At 46.1% G+C, this 13294-nt stretch overlaps 5 protein-coding genes across 5 annotated transcripts; 4 read left to right on the forward strand and 1 right to left on the reverse strand.

The window, feature by feature from the left end:
• Window positions 1–63: 63 nt before the first annotated feature.
• Window positions 64–3137, forward strand: L199_004077 (uncharacterized protein; the record flags this gene model as incomplete). The annotated part of the gene is made up of 5 exons (XM_064889805.1): window positions 64–243; window positions 328–480; window positions 555–708; window positions 769–1037; window positions 1110–3137. 5 exons carry the CDS (start codon window positions 64–66, stop codon window positions 3135–3137), a joined length of 2784 nt encoding a protein of 927 aa, XP_064745877.1.
• A 486-nt stretch (window positions 3138–3623) lies between these two features.
• On the forward strand, window positions 3624–4595 carry L199_004078 (uncharacterized protein; the record flags this gene model as incomplete). The annotated part of the gene is made up of 3 exons (XM_064889806.1): window positions 3624–3678; window positions 3735–4261; window positions 4560–4595. The coding sequence occupies 3 exons, from the start codon at window positions 3624–3626 to the stop codon at window positions 4593–4595; spliced, it is 618 nt and encodes a 205-aa protein (XP_064745878.1).
• Window positions 4596–5152: 557 nt separating this feature from the next.
• L199_004079 (uncharacterized protein) lies at window positions 5153–6114 on the forward strand (the record flags this gene model as incomplete). The annotated part of the gene is made up of 2 exons (XM_064889807.1): window positions 5153–5291; window positions 5375–6114. 2 exons carry the CDS (start codon window positions 5153–5155, stop codon window positions 6112–6114), a joined length of 879 nt encoding a protein of 292 aa, XP_064745879.1.
• A 206-nt stretch (window positions 6115–6320) lies between these two features.
• L199_004080 (uncharacterized protein) lies at window positions 6321–7556 on the reverse strand (the record flags this gene model as incomplete). Its single annotated transcript, XM_064889808.1, has 4 exons — window positions 6321–6385; window positions 6465–6784; window positions 6852–7470; window positions 7544–7556. The coding sequence occupies 4 exons, from the start codon at window positions 7554–7556 to the stop codon at window positions 6321–6323; spliced, it is 1017 nt and encodes a 338-aa protein (XP_064745880.1).
• A 264-nt stretch (window positions 7557–7820) lies between these two features.
• On the forward strand, window positions 7821–13186 carry L199_004081 (uncharacterized protein; the record flags this gene model as incomplete). Its single annotated transcript, XM_064889809.1, has 14 exons — window positions 7821–7951; window positions 8002–8059; window positions 8110–8246; window positions 8301–8376; window positions 8441–8895; window positions 8952–9214; window positions 9268–9581; window positions 9636–9793; window positions 9849–10264; window positions 10328–10695; window positions 10753–11673; window positions 11740–11949; window positions 12001–12611; window positions 12670–13186. The coding sequence occupies 14 exons, from the start codon at window positions 7821–7823 to the stop codon at window positions 13184–13186; spliced, it is 4635 nt and encodes a 1544-aa protein (XP_064745881.1).
• Between the last annotated feature and the right edge of the window lie 108 nt (window positions 13187–13294).

Below are 13294 nucleotides of genomic sequence, written 5' to 3' on the forward strand. Positions count from 1 at the left end.
ATCGTTCACCTTATGATCATAATCCAGTCTTAGTCAAAAGAGCGTAAATCAGTTATCGAAACGATGCCAAAGGACGAGATAACTCAACCACATCCGGGAGCAGGGACGTTATATGTGTATGGGACTGGTAGGGGATCGTCACCCTCTGGCAGAGGAAGGGGAAGTAGGAATAGGAGTAGTGGAAGGGGTGTTTCGCCCTTTGGGATTGGTTTGCCTTTGGTCAAATGGGATGAACTGGTCAAGGTAAGTATATCATCACGTATCCTCCTGGATGGTAGCTATTAAGGGATATCAAATCGGTGCTGATATTAATGTGTCTTGACGTAGCACCATGAAGATCCTGTTATCGCTCCTAACCCTGATCATCTGCTCAAACACGGTATAACGGAGTACACCTATTTACATTCGTCTTCTGGAGGAGTATTGGGTAAAGGGAAATTCAGTACGGTGTATAAAGTACTGGGAGCGGACGGTTCTTATGTGAGCCATCATCGCTCATCCTATCCCATTCCAAATCCAACCAAGAAATATGCTGATGTGAGTGGTATATGCAGTACGCTCTCAAACATACACCGTTGTATCCCCATCATCCCTTGATATCCGCTAGATTACTCAGAGAACCAACCTTGTTAGCGGAATTACCTAGCCATCCATGTTTGATAGGGGTAGAAGGCTGGGTGAGGACTGAGGGTCATTTCTATCTTATCGGTGAATTTATCAGTTAGTCAAGGGATAGGCGCAGTGATGCTGATTCTCATAATGATTCAGAACAATACGCTTCTTCACATGTGCCCCTACCAGCTCATTCCCTGCCTCTCCAACCATCCAGAGCAGCCTATATCCTCGATCAATTGGTGTCGGTCGTACGAGATACATTACACGAGAAAGGGAGGGTATGTCACAGAGACCTAAAGGGTGATAATGTCCTGGTGGACGTGGAGACTGGGGAGATCTTGATATTGGATTTGGGACTCGCAACTCGCTTTTCGGCGAGTGAACCGAAATTGACCACTTGTTGTGGTAGTCCCGCTTTTCATGTGAGTTACTAAAACTCCGACGATATGTGCCATGAAGACATGGACGATATAATTGACTCTATTCCACTACAGAGTCCGGAAATCGTTCAGGCCCTCGCGAAACCACCTGGAGAAGTAACATACTATGGTCCCGAGCTGGATATCTGGTGCATAGCCTTGACCGTACTGTCCCTGTTACTTCAAGTCAAATTCCCGCTAGGACCCAAGCACACTTCACCGTACGTGATGAGAGAAAGAGTCAGAGATCGTCTACAGGAACTAGACGAGATGTACCCTCCTCATTCACCTTGGCGACCACCCAAGTCATCGTTGTCCTCTGACCTAGACCTAGATTTCGAGAAGAAGGAATGGAGTAGGGTTAGAAGGGCGATGAGAGATTTCCTCGACATTGATGGCAAGGTTAGGATGCACAAGTTTGGCCTATACCAGCTGGGCGATAAGATCAAGCAGAGGGTATCAGATTGGGATGAGAAAGAACAAAGTAGAAGGTTCAAATCGACTTCTTTCATCGAAAGTGAGATCAAATATACGCTACCGATCTACCTCGATGATCAGGATTCTACGAATACACATTCGCATGGGAAAAAAGGGAAGATTAAGAAAGATCAGATCGTCCTGAGAAATCCGATGGGGGAAAGTGAAAGACGATGCAAGAGTTATATAAAATATCTCTTACGTTGTGCTGGAATCTTATATCACCTCTTACCGACCACTCAGCCTCCTTCGACGCCTTCTACACCTACTATACCAACCAATATAACAACCGGAAAAGAAGACACGGTTTTTCAGTTAGTCATGAATGTTCCTTATGACACATCGTCAGATAGTCAACCGAACACACCGAGCGATCCTCAGATAGGGTGGTTCCCTTCTCTATTTTCATTTCATAAAAAGCCACCTCCCTTAAATTCAGCACCGACATCACCCCAACAGCGTTCTGTATCGTTGCCACCTTCCAGAAGGTCTCAAAATCCCACAAATGGTTCTCAGGTTCGATCAAGAGACAAGTCGCCTAAAAGAGTGCTGAGATGTTATATTAAATTGGAGTTCGTGCATCCACCGCAAACCTCACCGATATTAGATAAACGGAGAGGTTCCGTTGAGACTTTCACCTCGTATAGGGATGGTTGGGGTAGTTCTTTCACACCATTGCATCCTGTCACTTCCACCACTACTCAGCATACGGCTACTACTACTGCCAATAAGAACTATGCCTTCCCCGCTAGATCCGTATCAGTTTCTAGACCACCTCCGAACCGACCTGGGTATAGACGATCCGTGTCTCATGCTCCTTCCGTTCATCCCAGACAACCCCTCACGAGAGTCTCGACCACTTCATCAATACACACTGCACCGCTATCCCCACTGAGCAGACAAGTTTCCCTATCTGATTCGCCACCGGAAGTCACTCCTGGTCAGCTACAGCCTCTCTCGAGAGCGTCCAGTAGATCAAGACAATCCAGTCTAGGGTACGCCTATCACCCTCATCACAATGGTGTCGGTCCTGGTGGGCATAATGAAGGGAAAATCATCGTTCACTTATCTGATCCACGATCATACCCTATACTGAAGAAAGCTTTGGATATCAAACCGAACATGAATAGTAACAATAACAGCGATTTGAATTTATTGTCACCCATGACAATTAGAAGACCAAGCTTAGCTCCTTCTGCTGCTGAGACGGGAGCCGAGACCAACTCAGAGGAAGACGAACGGGAAGTTCCGGAAGAAAGAGGTAGACCTAGATCTAAAGATTCGAATCATTCGAATTCATCGATATTACAATTACAGCAAATCAAATCACGGAACTCGATAAAGGTGAAACACGTTCCATTACCTGTTATATCGCCTGAAATGGGTGATCAGATCGCGCTAGATGTAAAGCATGTTGAAGTTGACCATGACAAAGAAAAAGACACGAAGAAGCACAAGAATAGAGGTTTGTTAGATGTAATATTTGGTACTACTCGTTCCAGTACGAGAGATGATGAATCCTCACCATCATCATCAGGATTAGGGATGAGTTTGGGTACGGGGTATGGAAGAGCTATGAGGGCTAAGAGTGTACCCCCCTATAGAGGGGTTGATGAGTTGATCTGATTGACTTGTAATTTACTGGAAGATACAGACCTTATAGATGGATATAACACGACAGATAAAGCATATATTGGGATTGCCATTTGTATTGTATTTTGTATTCAACAAACGGAAAAGTTGTATTATATAGTAAATTACCTTGGTAGTATATGCATGGGAGAGTAGAATATGTCAGTTGTAACACTATATTTTCGTTGTCGTGGGGGCTTCTGTACAAGCTCCAAGGATGCTCTACCCTTGATGATGCACTGACGCTCGCTGATGCAATCTTTGATTGTCCGAAATACTCCTTTGAAAATGGAAGGACACTGATGCTACTGTAGGATGTACTCGCAATGAAAATTAGATCAACCCTATGTACGTCCATAACATAGTATTGCATCGAGATAGGTTCATTTCTTTCACTGTAAAGGTACAGCATCCCAAATACTACACCTTAAGATCGTTATATATCGGACACACTGTCATTCCGAAGCTGACGAAAACGAAATGGCAGAAAACGCATTGCCCTTGGACCCCTACTCATCCGACGATGATGAAGAAGGTATGTGTAGCATTTGTACGTACAGTACCATAAGAAGCTAATTACTTTAGGTACAGAAGACGCAGCAGAAGTTGCTCGACAAGAAAGGCGTGTTGAGCGAGAGAATCTGATATCAGAGTATGGTGGACTCACCTCTTCACAGAGAGATGTCGTGCGCGACCCCTCTGCGAGCGTTGGATCTGCCATTCTGGCTTTCTCAAGAGATCCACCGAGTTTTTCAAGAGATTGGGAAGAAGACTCTATTTGGGGGATAATAGACTATGATCAGCTCACTACTGCATTGCAATATAAGGGGTTGGCCAGCCAAACAAGAGATTCATTGTTGGCTGCTCCCATCCAGTCATTCTTGGATGAACGATGGAGAACCAAATACGCTATGGGATGTAAGTCGTTCTTGACATTCTATTCGAGGCGATGTCCACAATCTACACAGGATTTTTGGTTACCCAGAAGAGAATCCATGAATTTGGATTTGAACGATTCCAGATCGGCCGAAGAAACTTTGAGAATTCAATTTGCCCGTTCACCATCTGGACATACAGAATCGTCGGAGGAAGGGAAAGAGTTGTACGCTTTGCATATTGTGTCGATCATCTCTAGAAAATTATTCGAGCATTTCAACACGGATCCACATACTCATAGGATTGGGATTCTTCCAAAAGATATACCTGATAGCATATTGGAAATCATCCCTTACAAAACGAGAGAACACGCGGAAGATAATTGGCGATTGATTAGTGATGCCTATTCGCCACATCTCACGGCGTCCTTCAGGAGTGAAGCGTTACAATTAGAGAAAGAAAATAGGACGAAGTTGTTTAGTGATTGGAATAGTTGGAGGGAAAGGGGATCGAGAGAGAGATGGTTGGGTCGTCAGATAGAAGAAGGCAAAATGGGAACACATTGCTCCTTGGTGAAGCGATGGGGAGGTCAATGAAGCTTTATGACTTGTTATTGAAGTCCACATACTCTTGTTCATAGCGATTGATGCACGTACTGTACGATCTTCTGATAATCGAAATCAGGCTTACAGCATGTTCCTGCATTTCGTGGCGAAAGCAGAGAAGTGCGTCGATTCAAGTACATAGTGGTGGTGAATCCTAACAGGAAGCACTGCCTACCTCTGAGTAGCTCACTCTGACGAAAGTCACATATATGAAGGGTCAAAGATTCCCCTATCGCTTTGTTAGAAAGGAGGACAAGCTCAGAAGTGACCTGCAGAGAGCGAAGACACCGAGTCATTCAAGGGAACAGACATGCTGTGACAACCGATATTTTTACATGCTCTTCCTGGGGTCCTTTGAGACCCGCCCCTTAAGCGTGTGCAGAAGCTTCATGGGGAAGGTCAGGATCAAGGATTCGAGGACACGTATATACATATATATCCAAGAGATACCTTGCTTACGAATCGCTTTTCGACTTGTCTCAAGTATAGTAAACTACCAAAATCACAGACATCAGGGCGTCTTTCGTGATGGAGCCCTTGGCCGATTTTGAGTTCAATTTGCCAGAAGCTGCTAATGAAGCCTCGTACCTCCTTGATGATTGTACCACTCTCGAGTTTGCGCCAGAGACTGGAGCCGATTCGCTCGTGTTTGCAGAAGATAACCTTGGTATGTTACGGTATATATGCCTGTGGTGCTGTTGATAGAGCTCTCTCGTTAACATGTTTAGGTATACTTTCGACATCATACAGATCATCTTACGAGGCAATTACGAGCTGAAGCGATTCGAAATTCTTCGACCACAATCGAACAAGTTAGAGAAGCGTTCCAGATGACTGAAGATGAGGAAATCACTGTGATGGAGAACATCGACTATGACAACTACAGGTTTCCTCCGTTATATGAACCTCTGAATTTCCTCGAAATGAAAGCTGCTTTGGGGGATGGAAATATCACTGATGCTTGTCGAAGTGCAATTATCACTGTACTTTACCAACAACATTTCAAAGAGGAACTTGTAGGAGACAGAGCTTACATGCTGAAGACTTTTAGTGATCCTTCCAAATGGATTGAAATTTCTTCCGAAGAAAGATCTCAAATAGTCATTTCGGAGAACATGCCTTCGGAAGATGATATCGATACACCCACTTACGCTGCCAAACAAATCACTGTATCCGAAGGAGATTCAGAGGGTGCAACGACATTGACAGCTGAAGGAATAGCAGTTTATTGTATGATCTCAGCGAGAAAGTTCGCCGAAGATCTACATAGAGATATTTCGAATTATACCTATTCTACTCTCTCAGATGTGCCGCAAGAGGTGTTGAGTATGGTACCGACACGAACCGTTCCTCAAATCAGCGCATCATGGGATTCCGTCCATCGTGCTTACGAAATCGGGCTTAATCAAAAGACAAGAGAGAGTATTCTCAACGCCGAGCGACATAGTAGACTTGAAACGTTCAGGAATTGGCCTGTGACAACCCTCTGATCACGAAGGGGTATATCAAGCTCAACTTATGAGTCTTCAGTCGTTCAACAAATCCATTGATACTCTTTCTCCATCAGTCATGCTGGGTAGCTCCATCAGCCCAGCCTCCATATCAGTATAGTGGTTAGATACTATATCCTTGTGATGAATAGCGTTTTCCTCATCATTAAGTTCTACTACACATGCTCAAGTTCGCATCTCGAAATCTATACTCGGAATGCTACTCCCTCCCTCTTCACTTCGGCTCCGCCAGCAGCCGCGAATCCGGTTCCTATATGCGAACCAATCAGCTTTCTTGCGCGTCCAATCTTCAATCTGGGCACACAATAAAGAGTTGAACTCAGACTCACCTTCTTTGCCCAGCGGTATTCTTCCACTATCTTCCACCTTGGCATCACAAACACAACACCTTCCTTGAGGTTTGACTATGGTATCTGAGCAAGTCTGACAAATCACATGTCCACACACGTATGCTTCCTCTTTATCCTTTTTCTGCTTCTTCTTCTTACGTCCCTCATCTCCATCACCATCTGCTGGATGTATTGGCTGACGCGAGGACAGGAGGATTGAAGAGGTAGCGTTGGATAGTTCTTTGGTACATGTGGGACAGATCGGTTTGGAAGTGGAAGAAGGAGGGTAAGTCAGGATGACGGGAAGGAGGGTCTTACGCCTGTAGTCGAAGAGTTAGCAATATGAGCACGATTCAGTCATGAAAGTCTTCTCACAGACTGACTCACGATATGGGATGAGGCGATCCACCGACATGACAAAGCGTCTGCAATTTCACGTCCTTCAATGGCCCGAGTTTAGCTTCAGGTGTTAAAGAAGGTAACCAGAATGCAGCCAATTTCGCCTTTCTAGACTCAGATTGTTCTAATTCCATCACCCTCAAGGCCTTCTCCTCAGCTTCTTTCGCGACTTTCTCTACAGCATTATTGTCCAATTCGAATTTACTCTTTGTAGTCGATTTATCCTTGTCCTCTCCGAATGGTATCCTTTTCACTGTCGACGATCCTCCTAGACTCATTCCTTTTTCGAAATCCGATACAACTCTTTCTCTGGCTTTCAGCTTTGCTTCTTCCCTTTCCAGTCTTTCTGACTCCTCCCATCTCTCCATCTCGCGCTTCTTAGCTTCTATACCTGCTTTTTGACTGATCAAATCGGATATACAGCATTCCCTACAGTATATATGCCCCGATGAGCATGATACAGGATCGTTGACTTTTGATAGACAAAGATAGCATGCATCTAAAGGTTTGAAGGAGTCTCTACCTAGTCTTCTGGCTGCTCCATCTTTACGCAGGAGAGTTCGTTCGTAGTACGATAAGGTCGATTGAGTCGTGTTGTTTTTTGCGTCTGAGGGGACGAACAGTGGGATTCAGCTGTATGGACTTTCAATTGTTTCGGACGACCAGCTGCTATCACTCACGAGATCGAGTCATGCTGTCCTGCTATTCACCTGAGTTAATTGTATTTATGTGGGGTGAGAGAAGGATGGAGCATTTCGACCTGTTCCGTACGAATGAATATCTGGTGTTTTTATCGATATTGCGACAGTGAGCCTGATAACTCGTTTTCGGTTATACGAGCACGATCTCAACCATCGTCATAGCCAGATCTTTCAACCGAAATCATGTCCACCTTTAATCGTAATTCGTCTTTCCATCTATCCTATTGCACAGTGCTCGAGAGGTGACAAACACAAGATGTCGGCCACAAAGAAGGCGCTGAAATCGATCAAGTCGCAGCTGGAAGAGAAGAATTCCGAAGCTGCTCTGTACGAAGCTACCAACTTACTCAAATCGATCGGGGAGGATGCACCTGAAGCTGCTCAAGTGTGAGCTACCGAAGTATTTCGAGGGATGTACAAGCTGACTTCCCGATCAGATTGATATTTCGTGGGCTCGCTCTCACCCAATTGCAGCGGAATGAAGAAGCTGAAAAGGTAAGATTGCTTCATGTTCGCAAGGACCAACAGCTGATCGATCGGGATAGTCATACATCCATGCCTACAAGCTCCAGCCGTCCAACCCATTGGCATCAATGGGACTGAAGAGGCTTTACGAGAAGAACCAGCAGTGGGATAAGCTGGGTCAACTGTTAGAAGTATTAGTACAAGCTTCATACGATCAGTAAGTCTGCGAACTTTGGTGGTGACATTTACAGCTAACGAAATTGCGCTATAGAAACGATGGACAGAGATGTGCTAGTGCATTGCAGGAACTGCTCGAAGTACGCGCCAAATACGGTCCTCCAGAGAAAGTGAGCTCGTCAGATTTTGTCCAAGTCATACTAACAAAACTAACGGCTTATCATTGGCGAACAGCTTTACCGAGCTTTAGATCAACTGTTACCCTCATCCCCTCTTGTTCCCCTTCTTCAGTCTGTGTGTCCCCCAAGCGGTTCATACGTGCCCTTTCCCTCACCCATCTACCCACCATCATCAGCAGCTATACCACCTTCCCTTCCAACTCCTCTACCTCATGCCCTACATCTCGTCGCATCATTGCCTCTCTTGACCAACCTCCTAGTTCGAGCCGAATCGCTGGTACATACAACCACAGAGCAGAAAGTCAAGGTAGGAAGACAGAGGCTGGGTGCGGGACCGGAGAAAGAGGTCAGAAGGAAAGTTGAGGCGGAAGTGCTGGGTGGCGAATTGGGTATGAGAATGGTCGAACTCCTGAAGGAAGTTGGATCTCACCCTGACGTAGCGGAAGACGTAAGGAGAGAGGTGGAAATTAGAGAATTCAATTTCTGGAGAAAGCTTGGTGCTTCTTTACCGTACGTTGTGACCTGGTCTCATGAGCAACGCACTATGCTGAGTATTCGATCTTTAGATCGAAACAAGCTGTAAAGCCAGATGCTAAGAAAACTCCATCTGCGAAATCAAACAAAGAAGCTCAACCTTCGAAGACGAGCTCGACAGATTTACCCACAACCTCACTATTCTCTGCCCATTCATATCCAACGCCTGACAAAGATGAGGCTTTGTCGCGAACTAATAATCTAGCTAATGGATTCGTGTTGCTCGGGATCACCGGTAAAGGTGCTGAAGAAGGATGGTCTTGGGTGTTGGAAGGGAAAGATGAACCCACCCTCTGTGAGCTACGTCATGACCTCTATCGACTAGACGACTCTAACAAATATTTGTAGTCTATGATATCGAGCTTCTCCACAAATACGCGAAAGCATTCCCGGAGTCCAGGATGACCGACTTCATTGACGATTATTGCAGATGGTTCAAATTGCCTTTACCTGAACCGGAGGAAGAAGAAGAGACCCCTCAGCCAGCTAACGGGGAAGAATCTTTCGCTCAAAAGGCAAATAAGAAGACCAAGAATCGCAGAGGAAGGAATGGCATGAATGCTAGAGAACGACGAAAAGCCAGGAGAGCCGCTGGGAAAGAAGGGGTGCTGTCGGAAGATTTGGATCAGGAAGAAAGGGAGGAATTGGTATCTGGAATGACTGTAAGTCGGTTCTACTCCCTGTAGGGCCCTCACAAGCTGAATTAACCTAAACAGAAACTGGTTGATCAACTACCGAAATCGATTTTTGCTCATCGAGTCATGGCTAGAATATCGTTGCAAGAAGAGGATTGGGCAAACGCTATTGCCTTTGGTGACAAGGCGAAAGCTCTGGTTAAAGAGCTCGAGAATGAAAGAGGCATATTCTTGCCGAAGTGAGTCTGCACGCACATTGGTGGAATCGTTGCTGATCGGTCGAAAACCATGTAGCGTTCGAGCTTCCATCGACACCACTCTCGGTCTCGCTTGTGTCCCTTATTTTGCCCCTAAGCATCATCCTCGTGCTATTCGACTGCTCGATGGAGTGTTGAAGAGTCATCCAGACAACAAAGAAGCGCGTTTCGCTCGTGCTCAGATACATCAAGCTGCCGGTCAATGGTCATATGCAAGGAAGGAATTCCAGACGCTCATCGATGCGGGTGGCGACGAGAATGATGTTGTCGCTGCGAAAGAAGAATTGGGATGGTGTTTGGTCAATGAGGGCGAGTTAGAAAAGGGTAGAGAGATCTTAGAAGAAGTAGTGGAGATTAGAGATGCAAGGAAAGAACAGGATGGAAAGGACGACGAAGCTTATCAAAGAGCAAGAGCTTGGTATAGACTTGGTAGGACAGAATGGATGATTGGAGGTGAGCTGAGAAATTCGGTCTACTTACTGTTCACGGAGGATCACCTGCTCATTCTGCATACAGACGACGAGAGTCGACAACATGCCGAAGAATGGTTCATGGCTTCCATCCGAGCTCTTCCTACTTTCCCTTCATCTTATACGTCCCTCGGTATCTGCTATTCTTCGGCTACTCCGCCAGACGAAGAAAGAGCTTTGAAGTGTTTCCAGAAAGCATTCGAGCTCGATGCTACTGAGACTGAGGCTGCCCATAGACTTGCTATTGGCTATGCGAATGAAGATGAATGGGCTTTGGTGAGAACTATCGCTATGAGAGTGATGGAAGGTGAAGGTGGACTAGATGGTGTAGCAGGAGGCGAAGTCATGAATGCAAAAGGCAGATTTGCGCCTCAGAACGGATGGGCTTGGAAAGCTCTTGGATCTACAGAGGTGGTAAGTCTGTCCTTCATAATCATTCGGGATTTCAAGCTGATATGTCTTCGGATACAGCATTACAAGAACTACGCCAAGGCTGCTCAAGCGTACCAGATTGCTCTTCGAGGTGATCCTACCGATGTGTCCATGTGGGTAATGCTCGGAGAATCATATGTCAAATGTGGAAGACATAATGCCGGGCTCAAAGCTCTCAACCATGCTCTTGAGCTTCAGCCCACCAACTGGCGAGCATACTTCAACATTGGGGATACTCAAGCTCAGCTAGGTGCATTCGACAAAGCTATTGAGGCATATGAAAAGGTGCTTTCCCTTACAGATACTCAAGAAATCGGTATCGTCGCTGCTCTGGCTGAAGCCAATCTCTCGCTTGGTCGACAGACTGCTGCTGGAGGGTTCGGACAGAGATCAAGGAACGCCTTACACGCCGCCATCCGACTCGCTACAGATGTGCTGAGGGATGGACGAAGTCACCGAGCGTGGGCGTGGAAAACTATCGGAGATGCCACCTTCGAGCTTAGTAACGAAGAGTCCAGCTTGGAGGAAGCTTTGTCCTCGAGTGAAGTCGTCCAACCCGTTCTGCAACATCTGGTCGAAGACGATGCAGACCGAAGATCTCAGGTAGAAGGATTAGGACATGCCGCCAATCTACTGCAAACCTCTCCGGATTTGGGATATACTATCAAGACTTCGATTTTTGCTTTCGCCTATCGTGCATATCTACTCAAGAATGAACCTCGGGTAGCAGATCCAGCTTTATACGATTTAGCAAGTTCGCTTCATGCCCTCGCTCTTCGATTGCCCGACAGTGAGAGCAAGACCTCATGTCTCAAAGCTGCTATCTCCGCCATTAGGTTAGCGTTAGAGCGGGATGCAGGAGATGAAAGGCTTTGGAATGCCTTGGGTGTGATCTGCGGTACTGCAGGGCCACAAGTTGCTCAGCATGCCTTTGTTGTTTCGCTCGAATTGTATTCAAAAGTGCGTCCTCTCAATTCATTCAGCGAGTCCTTAGTCATCGTGCTTACTTATTGGTTTACCGTTTAGGATCCGATTGTCTGGGCAAATCTCGGTTACCTATATCTACGACTAGAAGATGCAGAACTTGCCAACCTATGTTTCTTGAAAGCTCAAATCATCGATCCTGATTACGCACCTGCATGGTTCGGTCAGGGTATGTTGGCCGATAGAAATGGGGATAAACAACATGCAAAAGCACTTTACTCCCATGCGGTTACCTTGTCGGCTGGATCTTTGGTGAGTTTCCTAATTCTTCTGAGAGCAACGTGAATTGACTAGTATCCTTAGCTCGAAGCGGATCTCGCCTTGGCTATCGCTACTTTCGAACGGTTCCTCGTCCCAGGTGCTCAGATCGATTCCAACCTTCTACACCAACCAGCCTTCGCACTTCGTCACTACTGTCATCAGAGACCTAATGATTTCGCTGCTGCTCACTTGTACGCATTGATCTGCGAAAGATTAGGTCTGGCCGATGAGGCAGCCTCGTCGCTCGAACGAGCAGCGGCAGTATTGGAAGAGGAATTCGAAAGGACTGAATCAGCAGATATCGAATCGCGATATGCTATTGCGTTATGCAATCTTGGAAGAGTTCAGCTTGCTGCAAAGAAATACCCAGCAGCGCTCGATACGCTCAACAACTGTTGGGAATTGATCTCGGACTCGACAGACGGAACCATCGTCTCACTGAAGGCTCAGTGTAGATTGTTACAAGGTCTGGTACACTATTGGCTCAGACAGATTGACGAATCGCTCGAAGCGTTCCAGAACAGTTTAGACGAAGCTTCCGCCTCACAGGATCTCAAGATTAAAGAGGAGGTTGCGGTATTACTCAGTCGAACGCTCTGGGGTCTAGGAGGTGATGATGCGAAGGAAACTGCGAAGAGTAATCTTATGGAGTGGTACGTGGACTCTGAGACCCTCTATGGGAATATTGCTGATACAACTCTTATCACATAGCTTATCACAAGAAAAACCATCACTCAAAGTGATTTCGACTCTAGCAGCTATAGCTGTGATATCCTCCGATCCAGATCTAGTCGAAGCAGCAATTTCCGAATTGTCCTCTCGACCAGTCGAATCGCGAGTCAAGGAAGATCCATCTGGACAGTCGGATCTCGTACTATACCTACACGCTATAGTAGGAGGTGATACACAGGAAAGTCACAAGGTCCTGGAAAGAGCTGTACAAGCATCACCGACCAATGTCAAATCTAGAAATAGACTTGCCGAAGCGTTAATACAAGTTGGTAGATCGAAAGAAGCAAATGATGTGCTGCAGATTTCGGGCCGTGTGGAAGATGTAGAAAGTAAGGCGAGAATGGAAAGCCTCAGAGGAACAGCTGAGATCTTGGAGGGAGACGAGGGCGGTACCAGTAGATTGCAGAAGGGTGTGATGCTTGCGCCGTGGGAGGAAGATGGGTGGAATGCTTTGACTTGGGGGAGAAGGGTGGTAGCCGAGGCCGAAACTGAGTAGGATCGGGGAAGAAACAGGGCAAAATCAATGCATTATATACTATCCACAGGGTGTTTTAGGAGATCAGCATGATAGCGGTTCCCGCGTTCACTATACTTCATCACGATA

Source organism: Kwoniella botswanensis, chromosome 1 (genome assembly GCF_036426115.1).
Source record: "Kwoniella botswanensis chromosome 1, complete sequence".
Lineage (NCBI taxonomy): Eukaryota > Fungi > Basidiomycota > Tremellomycetes > Tremellales > Cryptococcaceae > Kwoniella > Kwoniella botswanensis.